We start from the raw sequence: 15056 nt of genomic DNA on the forward strand, positions 1-15056 counted from the left end.
GTCACACGGAGGAGGCTTAGAAGGGTAACCTGAGGCGCCAAGAAGTTGCCAGAGTGTGTAGGGTAAACTTTTACAGTAGGGGAATCCAACTGAGGGAGACCCTTTACTGGAGGCAAGAGGTTATTCCGTGGGACAGCCTAGAGTTCCTTGAGGTACCCGGTCACGCAGGCTGGAGTGCTCTCCTTACCAAGAAACCCATTAGTTAAAGGGGTTTGTTTTTGAGGCGGCAGGAGAAGAGGGTGGGTGTTTTCCCCTCTAGATTCTTGGGTCGCGGTGATAGTAAGGGAGAGTGGGACCAGGGTCGTCACACCAGCACAGCAGAAATACTTCTGAAAGTGCCATGACAGAAGGAGGAAAAAGAGTAGCAATGCGGTCAAAGTAATTTTTCCTTTCATTTTTTTAGTCCTGTGCTCTGGTGTGAGCCAACTGACTCAAACCCACAGCGCAGAACCAAAAAAGTGTGTCTTTTGGTCCTGCGCTTTGGTGTGACCAGACCACAGAGGCCAAAATGGGATGTCTGCTATTGGAATCAGAAGCTGGGGTGGCTCATGTCAATCCAGGGTGCCCCACTTAAAGTGAGATACTTGGAGGGTATGAGGGCCCAGAACAGCCTCATGAGAAACATCTGAGGGAGTTGGCTATGTTTAGCCTGGAAAAGAGGAACCAATAGACATCTTCAAATATCTAAAGGGCTGTCACACGGAAGATGGAGCACGCTTGCTTTCTCCTGCTCTGAAGGATAAGACCCCAACCAATATATTCAAGTTACAAGAAAGGAGATTCTGACTAAACGTCAAGCAGAACTTTATGATGGTAATTGCTGTTTGATAGTAGAACAGACTCCCTTGGAAGGTAGAGGACTCTCCTTCCTTGGAGGTTTTTAAGCCGAGGTTGGGTGGCCATCTGTCATGGATGCTTCAGTTGGGATTCCTGCATTGCAGGGGGTTGGACTAGATGACCCCCGGGGTCTCTTCCAGCTCTACATTTCCTAGAGTCTATTAAAGCAGGGGACACATCTGCTCCCTCAAGAGATTATGGAGGAAAGTGAATCTCTTTTACTTCCCCGACAAATAGCTGCTGGGCCCATTTTCTTGCAATTTGGTAGATTTAATAAAATCAGGGAGACTCCTGTGCTCTGAAAATTTCACCTACTTTGTTGATTAGATTTCCCATTATAGAGAATGGGGACAGCAAAGCTGGTTTTCTACTCTGTTGGTTGGAATACTAGTTGCAGTTCAAAGCAGAAAGATCACAAAGCAACTCAAGAACGCGTGGGGTAGGATTCAGCTAAGTTGTTGCATACACAGAACAAGGTCTGCTCATGCAATGGGGCTCTATACTCTTCTATTTTGTCAGGTAGGGTGTACATAAATGAAAAATAAATGCTTATGAAAAGTGTGTCAGGAATAGTGACAAAAATAGCATCTCACTCCCCGCCCCCCCGCCAATTCTCCCGCACACCATCTAGCAAGTAAAAACATGACAATGTCATTGCAATCCAAATTTCCAGCCTCTTACACCACTTCAGTGACTAGTATTTATAGAAATAGGAAAACTCAAAAGTCTGACAATATCACATACAGCTTTTCAGTTACTAAATGTTACAGAGAAGAAAGATAGATCTAGGGCAGCTTTATTTTTGCTGCAGCAGCCATACATCTTTCACCATGTGCAGGAATTAAATAAAGAGGTCAGGGGTTGACAGTTATGTATCTTCTATCAAACTGTATTGGAGGAGGGGTGGTGGTTTGATGACTACAGAGCTTGTATGGAACAGCATTTGTTGAAACAAACTCTCCATAGCTGTTCTGCTTTTGTATCAGCTTTCTTTTCTTCCCATCCCCTTCGCTTTCTCTTTTCTGAGCCCAGTTCTCTCTTTGCTGCGCCTGATATAAAAACCCTAATGTATCTATTATGAGTGAATTCTCTGTCTTACAGAATGGGAATGGGGAGGGGGAGAGAGAGAGATCAACTCTTAATGTGCTTATTTGTGCAATTGGTTTCCATCTGCTATTTGGGACAAAATAAATATGTTATAGAAAATCACATGAACATTGAATCAAGCTGCAGTGCTTTGCCATGAGTGGTTTTTTATTCATAGACACGTAAAGTTAAATTCCTGCTGTGCAAGACCATGGCTGGCTTGCAGAACTTAATATGCTCTTCAAGAAGAAAGAAATATCTTGGAACTTTCAGTGAAGAGAAGGAGATTTGTTTCTTTCGGATTCAACCCTGTGCTATAAAATTGAGAATCAGGGAGTAAGACAAATACGAGTATTATTTGTGCTTGTGCTGCTTCTCCTTCTCCCCCACTCTTGACCAAGAGCAGGTAGGTTTGATCCTGCAGAGTGCTTCTTCCTTCTGAATAGCAACTGATGCTGTGCAGGATTGAATCCTTCCATGTACCAAATGGGGTTGTATTCTGTGTGGTGCTGCTCCTTCACAGGTGGCCTCCCTGTGTGGTGGTATTTCAGGTGGAGGAGACAAGTAGAGGCTTGGCAGGAAGAAGCAGAGGTTGAGAAAGAAAGGTATCCACTCATCCTCACCCCTACCTTGTCACAAGAAGACATAGTAGCCTTGAGGGTCCCTCTTTTTCATGGTTTCTCCTTATTTTCACCCATGCTGGGCCTCTCCTTCCTATGCCCTGACAGGCCTGCATCACTTTGTGCCATCCTGTGGTGAACTGGGGCTATCTTAGCCCAAGTCGACTGATGCCCAGATTCCCCCAAATCAGCCCACTTTGGTTCAAAACTCAGGCTTTGGCTGAATCCAGCACACAACCCTACTGTATGCACCACACCTGCCAAGTCTCCTGCTGAAAAATGCAGGATGAGCAGCGGTGCAGCACCAGAAGTTGCGTAGAAGCAACTTCCGGGGCCACTCTGACCATGTGTGGGCACCGGAAATAGGGCAGAGCAGCACTGGAAGTCACTTCTACACATGCCTGGTGGCCATCTTGGTGGTGGCCGCATGGTGGCTGCCATCTTGGTGACAGCCGCCGCCATGTGGCCACTACCAAGATGGCCACCGGGTGTGCATAGAAGTGACTTCTGGTGCCTCTCTGCCCTATTTCTGGTGCCCACACATGGTTAGAGCAGCACCCAAAATGGAGGCTCCGTGGCAGGAAGGAAATCCGGGGGATTTCCGGGATTTTTCACCATTCCGGAGAACAGCGGGAAACGGATTAAAATCCAGGGGTTTCCCATGAAAAACGGGATACTTGGCAGCTAAGATATGCGCCTGAGGGAGTGGTACAGAGGTTGTCATTTTTGTGTTTGTGTGTGTGTGTGCGCGCGCTCCAGAGTCCATTATCCCTGACCATTAAATATGCTGGCTGAGGCTGATGGGAATTGTAGTGCAAAAATATCTGGAGCAGGCATAGGTAAACTCGGCCCTATGTTTTGGGACTACAACTCCCATCATCCCTGACCACTGGTCCTGTTAGCTAGGGATGATGGGAGTTGTAGTCCCAAAACATCGGGAGGGCCGAGTTTGCCTATGCCTGATCTGGAGCATATCGGGCTACCCCTGTGTATAAAGCATAGCTAAAACACTTTTAAAATAAGTCAGCTAGGAAAATTATTTATTCTCTTGACTAAAGGAAATTTCCCTAATGTCTCAAAAGTTTATACCTTTTTGCTATGAGTTCAGATGCCACCTTTTTTTTAACAATGAAGGGATTGTGGATCCTTGAAAACGCCATCTTTGAGGAGAAATCTCCAAAATGTTAATTGTGCTATAACTGTTCTAAGAATTTGAAACTTGTTACCTCTACACACAGCCTTGGCAAATTCCAAGCATGTAAAAATAAATACATATATGCTGGGTAGCCTTCATGTGCATAGCTGCCAAGTTATCCCTTTTTTAAAGGGATTTTCCCTTATGCTGAATAGGCTTCCTCGCGAGAAAAGGGAAAACTTGGCAGCTATGTTCATGTGCTAAATAAATTGGATCATGCTTACTAAGGTCTATGCAAAAGGTAGGTGGTGTGTGTGTGTGTGTTGTATCTTCTGCCATTGAGAGGTGGTACCTTAGAACAGACCCTTTTTGCTGGAAGTTTTGTTTTTATTTTGGTCCACTTAAGGTGTCTGTGGTAAGCATATATGAGGGCACACTGTGGAGCAACAAAAACATAACAGTATAATTATATTGCTTCTGAACAGCATGTTAAGCAAATACACTCAAGGAATAGCATAATTAAATCCTTCTAAAGCATGTGTTAAAGTTCTTTGTTGAACCTATATGAGGGTCTCTATGACCCTCATTCCTCTCTTTATTGCACTTCAAGTGAGTTACTATTTCATTTCTTAGTGGCAGAATCAGATGCTACAAGAGATACTTTAAAAGATACATTAGACCATAGAAGTCTATTCCCTATCCTTTGTCAGATAGTTCCCTCCAGTGTATTAGCAAGTACTCTATTTAGCCTGGTTTTAAATGACTCAAACTTTGGCAAGTCTACTACTATCAAAGACTTTGATATATCTTTTGGTTGGTTTTAGTACAATAAAATAGATATAGTCAAACACAGAGAAGACATTATAAAACTGTTCATTCTTAATACCCCAGTGATGGCTGTTTATCATATGATTATGCTCCAGTTTAATGATCCTATCCAAGAGGCAATAATATGCAGCTTGACTTTGATTAATGTTCACCATTATTTCCTAATAGCCACACAAAGTTGTATTTTAAAGCTAAATATTGTCTTCCCCCGAATTAGCACATTTTTAATTAGGCAGATAACTTCTGTCGTGTCTATTTAAATTGTCAGTTAAATTAGATTGCTAATCCTAAATACACTTGGATGTTCCTGCAATTTCTATAAAAGGCATTAGGCAAGATCTGGTGCACTTTTTTTTTTCTCTTAGCCCTTCAACGAAAAGAAAGACTCATCTTATAGAATATCAATTGGTTCCAAAACTAGCTAGCACTAGTAGGTATAAATTAGGAGTGTGCCCCAACCACAATGTTTGGCTTGAACCCTAATTCAGCAGTCTATAAGCAGCCCATTGCAGCTGATACTAATTGAGAGGATGCCCAGTTTGGCTCAAGGGTCTGAGTCCTCTTTTTCCCTCCTGGGAAATTTAAACATGACTATAGCTATTGGGGCTTTTTGACAGAAGTGGATGGAATTTGCAGGTATAGAAGCCTTTTCAATGTGAATAAAGCTTCCCAAATAGATTCAGAGGCTTTTGTGCTGGCTGTGGTTAAAGTTGGTTTGCTTTAAAAAAAGAACAGAATCTATAACTTTTTAATATGGGCCAGGATTGGTTTAAAATTGTCCCTTCTGAGGCATGGCTCCTCCAATTTCCAGAAGAATATTTGCAGTACTTGTCCCACAAGGGCAGCCATCACAGTTTTAGGATGGAAATCCATTAATCTCCCCTAGTGTTCTGTAAGCAATATGCCTGAGTAAAGTGCCCCTGAGTAAGAAACCTGCCAGACTGCAGATGAATTGGTCCTGGGCCATTTGTGTGAGCATCTCCACCCCCATTATTCAGCCTGGGCACTGAGGTCCAGCTCTGAGGACCTTCCAGTGGTTCCCTCACTGCGAGAAGTGAGGTTACAGGGAACCAGGCAGAGGGCCTTCTCGGTAGTGGCTCTGCCCTCTGGAACACCCTCCCATCAGATGTCAAACAAATAAACAACTATCTGACTTTTAGAAGAAATCTGAAGGCAGCCTTGTTTAGAGAAGTTTTTTAATGTTTGCTGTGTTTTAAATATTCTGTTGGGAGCTGGCCAGAGTGGCTGGGGAAACCCAGCCAGATCGGCAGGGTATAAATATTATTATTATTATTATTATTATTATTATTATTATTATTATTATTCCTTTAAAGGTGATTTTGTGGTGAGAAGAAGTAATGGGTTTGTTTTTTGAGGAAAACAATTCCTTCTGATTAGTCACAGAGGAGCTCTTCCTCTCAACCTTCTTCATTCCCATCCTGACATCATCCATAAATTTAGAGACATAAGATTTGCTCTTGCAAAGCTATTCCCTTCCTGAAAGCACTGGGATTGGAGAGCACTAGTCACTAAAATTGCCTTTGATTTCACAATGTACTGATCTGTCACAAGGGACCTCTCCCTCTATACCTTTTCCCCACACTGGTGTCTGCTCTCCCTTCCCTCATTATTCTTTTCTGGTGTTATAGTAAGCTTAAACACAATAAATTCACTTTCAGCAACTGCTTTTCTGCAGCATTTTGTATATGTGCATGTGGGCCTGTGGTCTGGATTGATGAGGTGCCATGGAATACTTCAGGGTTCCTCCCTTTGAATTTTACTATCTCATAGAGATTCCACTTTGCCTCTGGCAAGCCCAAAATACCTCTGAGGTTTCCCATTTTGCTCCACTTGCATACCACCATCCATATCTCTCTCTCCCTCTCCCTCTCCCTCTGCTGTAATTGTATGCAACAATAATTTTAAAAGAACGTGTTGACAATAATACACATTAATATTCCAACTTGTGTTCACAAGTTCGAAAAATGCAAAACTGGAAGATGTGTGCTAGGGGAATTCATATCGTCGTCTTTTCTGTTTTTATAATGAGTACCATTGGGCATTGGGCAAAGCCCTTGTTTCCTAATTTGTGATGACCTGATAATCATTCTTCTCTCTTTGTTTCATTGTTTGCAACACTGAAATTTGAAAGCAATAGGATCTGTGGGAAAGCAGTGGGCAATGCAAACCTGACTGAGCAGTTTGCTGAAACTTCTCTTAATTAGTCCACTGCAATTAGTAATTAACCTCATTTCATGTTTTTTTATTTAAAAAATGTTGTCATGGATACATATAATGCAATTAGCTCTTGCTAACATTTTCAATAGCCAACAAGCTAGCCTGCATAAAATTCAAATCATTTTTGCATGTCAGTTCTTTTATTTTTCATGTATTAATACCTAGCTACATTTATAACTGATAAATGAATTAAGGAGTGGAGACCAGACAGTTCTATTTCAAAATGTTAATCTTAGGAAAAATTTCATTCAACAGCTTTGGGTTTCTTTCTGCCTTTTTTGTTTCATGGATTTCACCCACCTACAGTCCCCCAAGGCCCAAACTCCGGCTATTTACATATGAAGTTTCCTGATTTATTTAGTCTTATTTTCATTCTGCAAAGTTAGTCCCAAAACTCTGTATAAGGTACATCTCTGCCTATGTCTATATCTCTTCTAGGAACTGTGCATACTCCAGGCAACATGGGGCTGTGTAATTTACAACTAATAATTTTATTTGGTGCTTTTTCTGGGGGTATGAAGGGGTACACATATCCCTAAACATTTTGTAAATCTAAGTTTGGCCTCAATGAGGGGCCATATTTCAATATGAGTAGGAAAATGAGAGTACCCCTAAACATTTTTTATATTTTTTTAAAGAAAAAAAGCACTGATTGTATTATTTTCTATTCATGTGTTGGCCGCGTAAGCTGTAGAAGCCATTTTTTAATTCTATGTTAGTCAAGTTAAAATCAAGCAAGTTTATATTGGTATTTATTGGCCATTGCTAAATGTCTCCAAAATGTAATACAGGTGTTTCACTAAAGGAGATCCCTGTATAGCATGGGGTTGGACTAAATGACCCATGGGGTCCTTTCCAACTTTACAATTCTATTATTCCAATAGTATTCATGACCATTGTGATAATGTCTGGTGTGCAAAATATTTCAAATAAAGATCCTCAAATTAGGAGCTCTGTGAACATGTGTTTAACACAACACATTGTATAGATGTGTGCATAGATACCCAAGTAGATCTATTAATATTTATGATGCTCACTCAGTGAGGGGCGGAGCCTCTAGCTCTGATCTGTTTGCCATATCACTGTCCATGGCAGCCCCACACGTTGGAGAGCAAACATCTGAGGCAGGGAGCCGGTTGTACTGACATAGGCTCCCTACACAATTTAGTATTGGCCATAGTCAACATTGAATCTTAGCCTTTTCAAAATATTTGGCTCAAATGAAGTCTTCCAGTTACTTTCAAACTTTCCTTCTGCCCACTTCCATCAGTTTGTCAGCATAGTTAAGTAAGCTTGTCGGAATTTTACACTACTAATAGCAACAACTTTATTTTTTTTTAGATGTCACCCATCTGACTGGGTTGCCACAGCCACTTTGGCTAGCTATAAATATGCATAATCAATGTGCAGTTATTCTTTTTTTTATAGGCTTCTAAAAACTCTACCCTTATGAATATTTGCATTTCTTGTAGACCAGAGTTTAGCCAACATGGTACCTCCAAGCTGGCCATTGGACATGTTGGCTGGGGCTGCTGGGAGTTGGAGTCCAACCACACCTGAAGAGCACACCATGTTGGCCATGCCTGTTTTTGGCACTTCCTCAAATTGTTCTGGGAATTAAATGGTTTTATACACCTCTGCAATACAAGAAGTAACTTTCCCATTTTAGAGAATACAGTGGTACCGGTACACTGGTTATGAACTTAATTCGTTCCAGAGGTCCGTTCTTAAGTCAAAACCGTTCTTAACATGAGGCACGCTTTCGCTAATGGGGCCTCCCGCTGCTGCTGCGCCGCCGACGCGGGACTTCCGCTCGCATCCCGGGGCAAAGTTCTCAACTAAGAGCATCTACTTCCGGGTTAGCGGAGTTCATTACTCAAAGCATTCGTAAGGAGGACAGTACGTAACCCGAGGTTCCACTGTAGTTTGGTGATATCATTCATTTAAATATATTTTAAAACGCGGGATGCTTTGAAATCACCCCTCTCTTAGTTAAGATCAGGATGTACAAAAACATATTATGTATGGCTGAATATGTAAATTTGAAACACTGGATTCAATATGCTGACCTTCAGATTTCCAATGTTTATTTTAAATCAGATGCAGAATGATATTCCATCCCAGCTGTAGCAAGAACAAGGACTTCTTACATCTTTTCTCGATTTGCCTACTGACTTCAGATTTCTGATGGCAGGTCTGTTCTTTTTGTTTCCCCAGATGGAATGCCATTTGTTTGGTGGGTTGGTCGAGCCAATGAAAAGCATCCTTACTGGGGAGGGTCTCCTCCTGGAGCCCAGCGCTGTGCATGTGGACTGGAGGAAAGCTGCCTGGATCTGAGATACTTCTGTAACTGTGATGCAGATAAGGACGAATGGTAACTATGGAGATTTGCCCTACACTAATAAAACAGAAGTGAATAAATCAATGCATAAACTTATGGAAAAGGTTGTGCAAGTTTAGTAGGAATAAAAGAGGGTGGATTCTGAGCATCCAATTTTGGGGCCTCCATTGTGATTGCTTTGAAATTGCAGTGCTGGGTCTAACCCAGAAGACCTTCAATGAGAGTTGTATACAATTTTATGGCAGTTCCACAAACTATAAGTTTCTGCACATTACCTTCAGTTAAATAATTTATACAGTATTTGGTTTGAAATTTTTGGAAGGGAAGAAAGCTGAAAAACAGCACATAACAAGTAGAAACTCTCCCGTCTTCAAATTGTTACACTTTGAAGAATAAAAATTCTTCTTCAGTTTTGACTCCTGACCTATATTACAGAAAAAATATAATGCAGTAAGAAAATGGTAAAGTTAGGGGGAAATAGATTTTGTAGAACTGGAAAATGAATAAAAAAACCCCCACTGTTAAAATTATTTGTGATTTATAGAATAGCTACCATCTATCACTTTCTCCTACCATAGAAGCCATTCTATATCACAGATAATTTTGACTGTGGTGCTTTGTTCATTGTCTATTTCTGCAATATCCCTCCTTTTTTAGTTCACCACAGATTGGTATAATTTGTCATCTATATCAATCAATGCCAGTTTTGCATACTTCCATTCACATGTCTATTCTGTCTGGCTCCCACATTAGTCTGAAATATTTTATTAAAAATCTGCACAAGAATATATCCCCATGTATGTGTTTTTAAATATATTTTATTCTAATATACACATTTGCTTACAAAATCCAAGAGATAATTGCGATTTGATCTGCACATTAGTCTGGGAGGTGTTTATCAGATCAATGCATCAGAATGCACAGAAATTGAATTCCTCAAGCAACCCTGGCAGGATTCCTTCCTTTATAAGGGAAGGAGCTCAGTGTTGCGGTGGTGGAAAGCATGGTTAAAAGTTTAATTAACAGGCCTATAGAAGAACAAGTCTTCCTGAAGCCAAATGACTACAAAGGCATATCTTCTCTCACTACCCTATTAGAGTCTTCTGAGAGTGTCAACAAGCAGACCGATAGAGGTGATTCAGCTGACATTGTGTACTTAAACTTTCAAAAAGCTTTCGGCAATGTACCTCACCAAAGGCTCCTGAGTAAACTTAGCAAACATGGAATAAGAGGAGAGGTCCTCTTATGGATCAGTGACTGAAACAGGAAACAGAGATATCCAAAGATGAGCAATGAACCAGACTGGTTCACCTTTCCCCTTTCTTTAACATTGCTTGAGACAGAAATCAACTAGAGTTCCCCTAGATGGAAAGTGAATCACAGGAACCCCTGTGGTGTCTCGGAGGATTAGAGGCATGCATATACATGTGAAGCCAGCCTTCCAAGACAGCAGACTCTTAAAGCATACCCACTGTTGCCACCAATACAAGCTTCTCTCCTGTGCAGATAAGCAGCAGTAGGTGCACAGAGGAGAGAGATCTAGATCAGAAATGTAGTGAAGGCAAAATGTTAAAGCTCCCTCCCCCACAACATGTTTCTGATCTAGGAAGAGATGTACGCAGGAAGTGGAGCTATACAGAAGGCTTGTCCAGATGGGTGCTTGCTCTAGGCCTAGAAAGGTCTGAGTGATTTTCCACTTGTCCCATCCTTTCTAGGCATGGGTCTGAGCAGTTTTTCATTTTTCCCTGCCACTTCCCTCCAGAAAACCCACCATTTAGCACTAAATCAGAGCAGACACCAATCCGGAGAAAAGCTGATTGGTGTCTGCTCCGATTCAGCGGTAAATATTGGGTTTTCCTGGGGAAGAGTGGTGGGACAAATGGAAGTATGGACAAGCCCTGAATCCAACCATTTCTTGGTTCATCTAACTCCGTATTGTCTACAATGACAATTTCTTTCTGGAGTCCTATCTGGAGGGATGCCAGCGATGGAACATGGGACCTTCTGCATGCAAGGCAGATGCTCTCCCACTCAGCTACAGGTCTTCAGGAACTCCAGCATCTGAAATTTAATTCCATAAAACCATCACACCATTACTAACATATCTTGTTTGGCCATATGTTTGCAAACACTCTGGAAGTCAAGTGAGAGCCCAAGCTCATGTCCTGCTTTTGTCACAATCATGTGTCCTTTGAATTGTGCTTCCCTAGTATGATAGAATTGATGTTCAGAATTACTGTTATTTTATTAGAATGTATTCCACTAATTGTAGGGCTGTTTCTGATCAGGACACTAAGGTGCGTAACAAAGTAAATAAGCAGCAATTGTATTGTTATACCAACCTGCACTGATAGACCTTTTAGGGTTTTTGTGTTCCCTTCTGTCAGATACAGGAGGGTCTTGGGCTAGAATAGGAATGGGCAACCTGTGAATCACCAATGTGACTGAACTCCAACTCTGATAATCTGTGCTGGCCAGGGATGCTGGGAGTTTAAGTCAACCAACATATCGAGGATAACATGCCAGCCACCATTTGGGATTATTGAGCTTTCTAGATAAGCCTGACCTTAATGTTATTAACCTTCTAACACCACAGTTATTACATCATTAACTATAGCATCCTGTTTACTATAATGCTGGTTGAACTTTCAGAAGCTTGCATGGCTACAGGGTGCAATGGAAGAATCTCATTAAGCTATCTTCCATTGCATTTTTAATCATCTATAGTGTGCTAGTCTCAAACTTTCAGGATTTGTTTTATTGGCTAGTTTCCCATTTGCATAGCTGCAGACATCTGCTGATGGTACATATTTTCCAAGTGTACTGTATCTATCACAAATTTCATTAAATATCTATGCCACTGAGCCTAGCTACCCACTAGAGGTTTCATTAATGCAAAAGGAGAAGATATACCAATAGGGGTACCATAAGGGATGAAATTATATTTAATGACACCACTACCCTACCATCTGTTGGGCAGGAGGGGAGAGACTGTGAATATCACATCTAGAGACATGACCGGTTTATAATACTGGAGGAACTTGGAATAAAGAGAATGAGCTTTTCTGAATATCAACATAGAAGGGGGAAAAATAGTTCTGTAAGGATGCTGTCCAACTTCTTACTTGTCATTTAATAACTCTGTTGTTGCTTATTCAACTGCTTAATGCAAATCTGAAATAGTGGGTCACATTTGAAACATGTAATGAGTTCAGTCCAGATAGACTAGTTAATTTCCTTACCATTTGGATGTTGCACATAGTTCTGGGTGTGCATGGACAAGGTGCTGTCTGAAAGCACAGGATACATTAACCTTGCTGAAACGAAGCAAGTCTATGGCCAGTAAGGGACAGGAGCCTGGAACAGCAGGTTGAGTTATAAAGACTTTGATACACATGCAAATATCATGGAATAGAACCCTAAGGCTTCTGCTTTCTAAACCTATCTGCTTGCATTGCTGTCATTTTGGCTCTCTTCCCTCCACCGCTCCTTAGGCTGTACCAAACCTAGCACGAGGGACTTCCATCTGATTAATTCATACATAAATTCCATGTGCCTACTTTGTTTTCTTCTGACTTCCCAGATGCTTAAAATAGTTGAATGGGTGTTGAACCCTCATTAGAGTTCCATGTGCAGTTTAAAACTTTGCAGATCTTATCTAAATGCCAGATGAGAGACATGGCAACAGCAAATTATATGGGATAGCATTAAGGAGTATAATGTCCTCTAAGGGCCTTTTCACATAAATACTTTATTGCATAATAAATTCATGTTTGTTTCTCATTTCCTCACCATGCTCTTCACATGTTAACTCAAGGTTGCGCCTCTGTTTCAGGTTTATGTGTTTCTCATACTTGGTAAAGTATGATACATACACCAGATTCTTGGCACTCATATCATAGGCCATGATGGTGATGGCATTTTGGGTGTTTTGTTGTTTTTAAAAACATAATTCTTGAAAGTTTTCTTCTCCACCATTTTTAAAAAATGTAGATAACTCCAGCTGTTCCCCCTAAATGTAGCAAACTCAGAAGCTCCACTCTCCCTCCATCTGAATTGTGGTCAAATATTTAGTAATTCATTTGCTGAAGCTTTATTTTCTGTTGTGTCATTAAAAACAACAACAACAGAAGGATGTGTGCTTTCCTTCTCCTGATCTGGAGTGCACAACACAGGTTCTCTGGTACTTTCCAGAATACAAATATTTAGCTGGATGCTGGAACCATTCTGAGCACCAGTTCTACCATACAGCATGGGGAAGCATGATTCAAAGACCAGAATTGTGGGACATGAGTTGACCATCTACCCTACAGCAACAAGGGTTGCCATTTACTATATGTGGATATGGTATCACACAGAATCATCACTGAAAGGCACCACATGTAATTATCATTGAAATGGTGATGTTTGAAAACCATTTGTGAGTTTCAGCTGGTGCAGGTGTTTGAACATTACATTAAATTGCTTTCAGCAGCTCAAGGTGTGGAGTTACAGAGCAATTGTGTAACACCACTGAAGTAAAAGCGGCGACCATTCTGCATGAAGGTTCCATTCCTGATCCCTGACCGCATTGGTGCATAATAAGCCTTGCCCAATTCCACCCTGTTTTCAGGCCACTTCCAGGCTGATAGCAATAAGCATGTGTGTGATTGTGCATCAATCGGACATGCATTAAATGGTTGCTGTCTGTAGCATCAATTACTTGCGCCATCATTGCTGAAATAGCACCCTGTTACTGCAGATTCAACGACCCGTTTGGAATTCTAACTCTACCAATGATTGTTTCAGGTTGTGTGTTGCTTATTACTTCATGGTGGAATACCATGAGAGCTGGCACTGCATTTGCTTTATAATTTCTATTCCTGTGTGCTGTTGCAAAGACACCATGGCTAATAGGAGCAAGCTACTAAAGAGTACTTCTACCTTTACATTTACACAGGCTAGAGTCATCTACAGTGGTTTTGCTTGGGATCCTGAAACATCTCCAGGGAACCAAAAATGGGGCATTTTATACAGAATTTCCATATCCAATTTCTACTCTGGTTCATCAGACTGTTTACAGAAACAAAAAAAGTTGGAGGTGGGAGGAGTAGTTAGTAGGTGTCAGATGTCAGACATTTTAACTGCTTATCCATGTGTTAATTGCCTATTAAAACCGAGGTACCATTGTTCATACATTTTATCTACATACACTTTAAATCTACTGGACATGCTTTTAGAAATCAAAGTAATAATAAAACAACTATTTCAGCTTTTATTCATATGCCTTTTTATATATACATATATATATCCAGGACCAATGATACTGGCTTCCTTTCCTTCAAAGAACACTTGCCTGTGAACCAGATTGTTGTGACCGACACAAATAGACCTAATTCTGAAGCTGTGTGGAGAATTGGCCCTTTGCGTTGCTATGGAGATAGTGAGTACGAGCCCTTTTCAGTATCCATTTCCTGGCTGCACAAGACCTATGTGTGATTCCTTTGAATATAAATGCCACTTTAAAAAAAAAAACAAAAAACACCAGACTCTTAAAAACGATATCACTGTCCGGCTTGTTTAAAGGCACGTGTTGGACCATTTTAAAAGAAACTTGTCGTTAGTGTTGGGGTTTGTGTATAAGTTTGTGTGTGGCATATGCAGTATATTACTTGTGCATTTGTTGGATGACATCCAACATAACATTAAGACAAGAACTTGGAGAGCTGACATTGTGGCAGGTGATTGCGTGCCACGTTTACCTGTCACTGTGTATAATGATAACAGTAGTCATGTAGCATCTTCAGCAAAATGAAAAAGACCCTATGCCTTCAGCTGTTGTGCTCTACTAAGAACAGGCTCCTGTTAGCACAATGGCTGTTATGTAAGTAGACCCCCAAAACTGGGTATCATCCATAGCTTTTCATTTTTCTGTATATTTTGTGTTTTCTTTCCTTTGGTACAGCTAGCTTCATTTCTGTAGGCTATGTCT

The 15056-nt window shown here is 41.0% G+C and overlaps 1 protein-coding gene across 2 annotated transcripts in view; it reads left to right on the plus strand.

Annotated features, from left to right (window-relative positions):
* The window catches only part of CNTNAP5 (contactin associated protein family member 5), a 308410-nt gene that overhangs the window by 238360 nt on the left and 54994 nt on the right, over window positions 1-15056 (plus strand). For both annotated transcript variants that reach the window (XM_088662417.1, XM_035128546.3), the window contains exons 14-15: window positions 8962-9118; window positions 14380-14507. In XM_088662417.1, the coding sequence (XP_088518543.1) occupies window positions 8962-9118; window positions 14380-14507 (285 nt within the window). The remainder of the gene's footprint in view (window positions 1-8961; window positions 9119-14379; window positions 14508-15056) is intronic.

The sequence above is a fragment of the Zootoca vivipara genome, chromosome 1, assembly GCF_965207765.1.
Source record: "Zootoca vivipara chromosome 1, rZooViv2.hap1.1, whole genome shotgun sequence".
Classification (NCBI taxonomy): domain Eukaryota; kingdom Metazoa; phylum Chordata; class Lepidosauria; order Squamata; family Lacertidae; genus Zootoca; species Zootoca vivipara.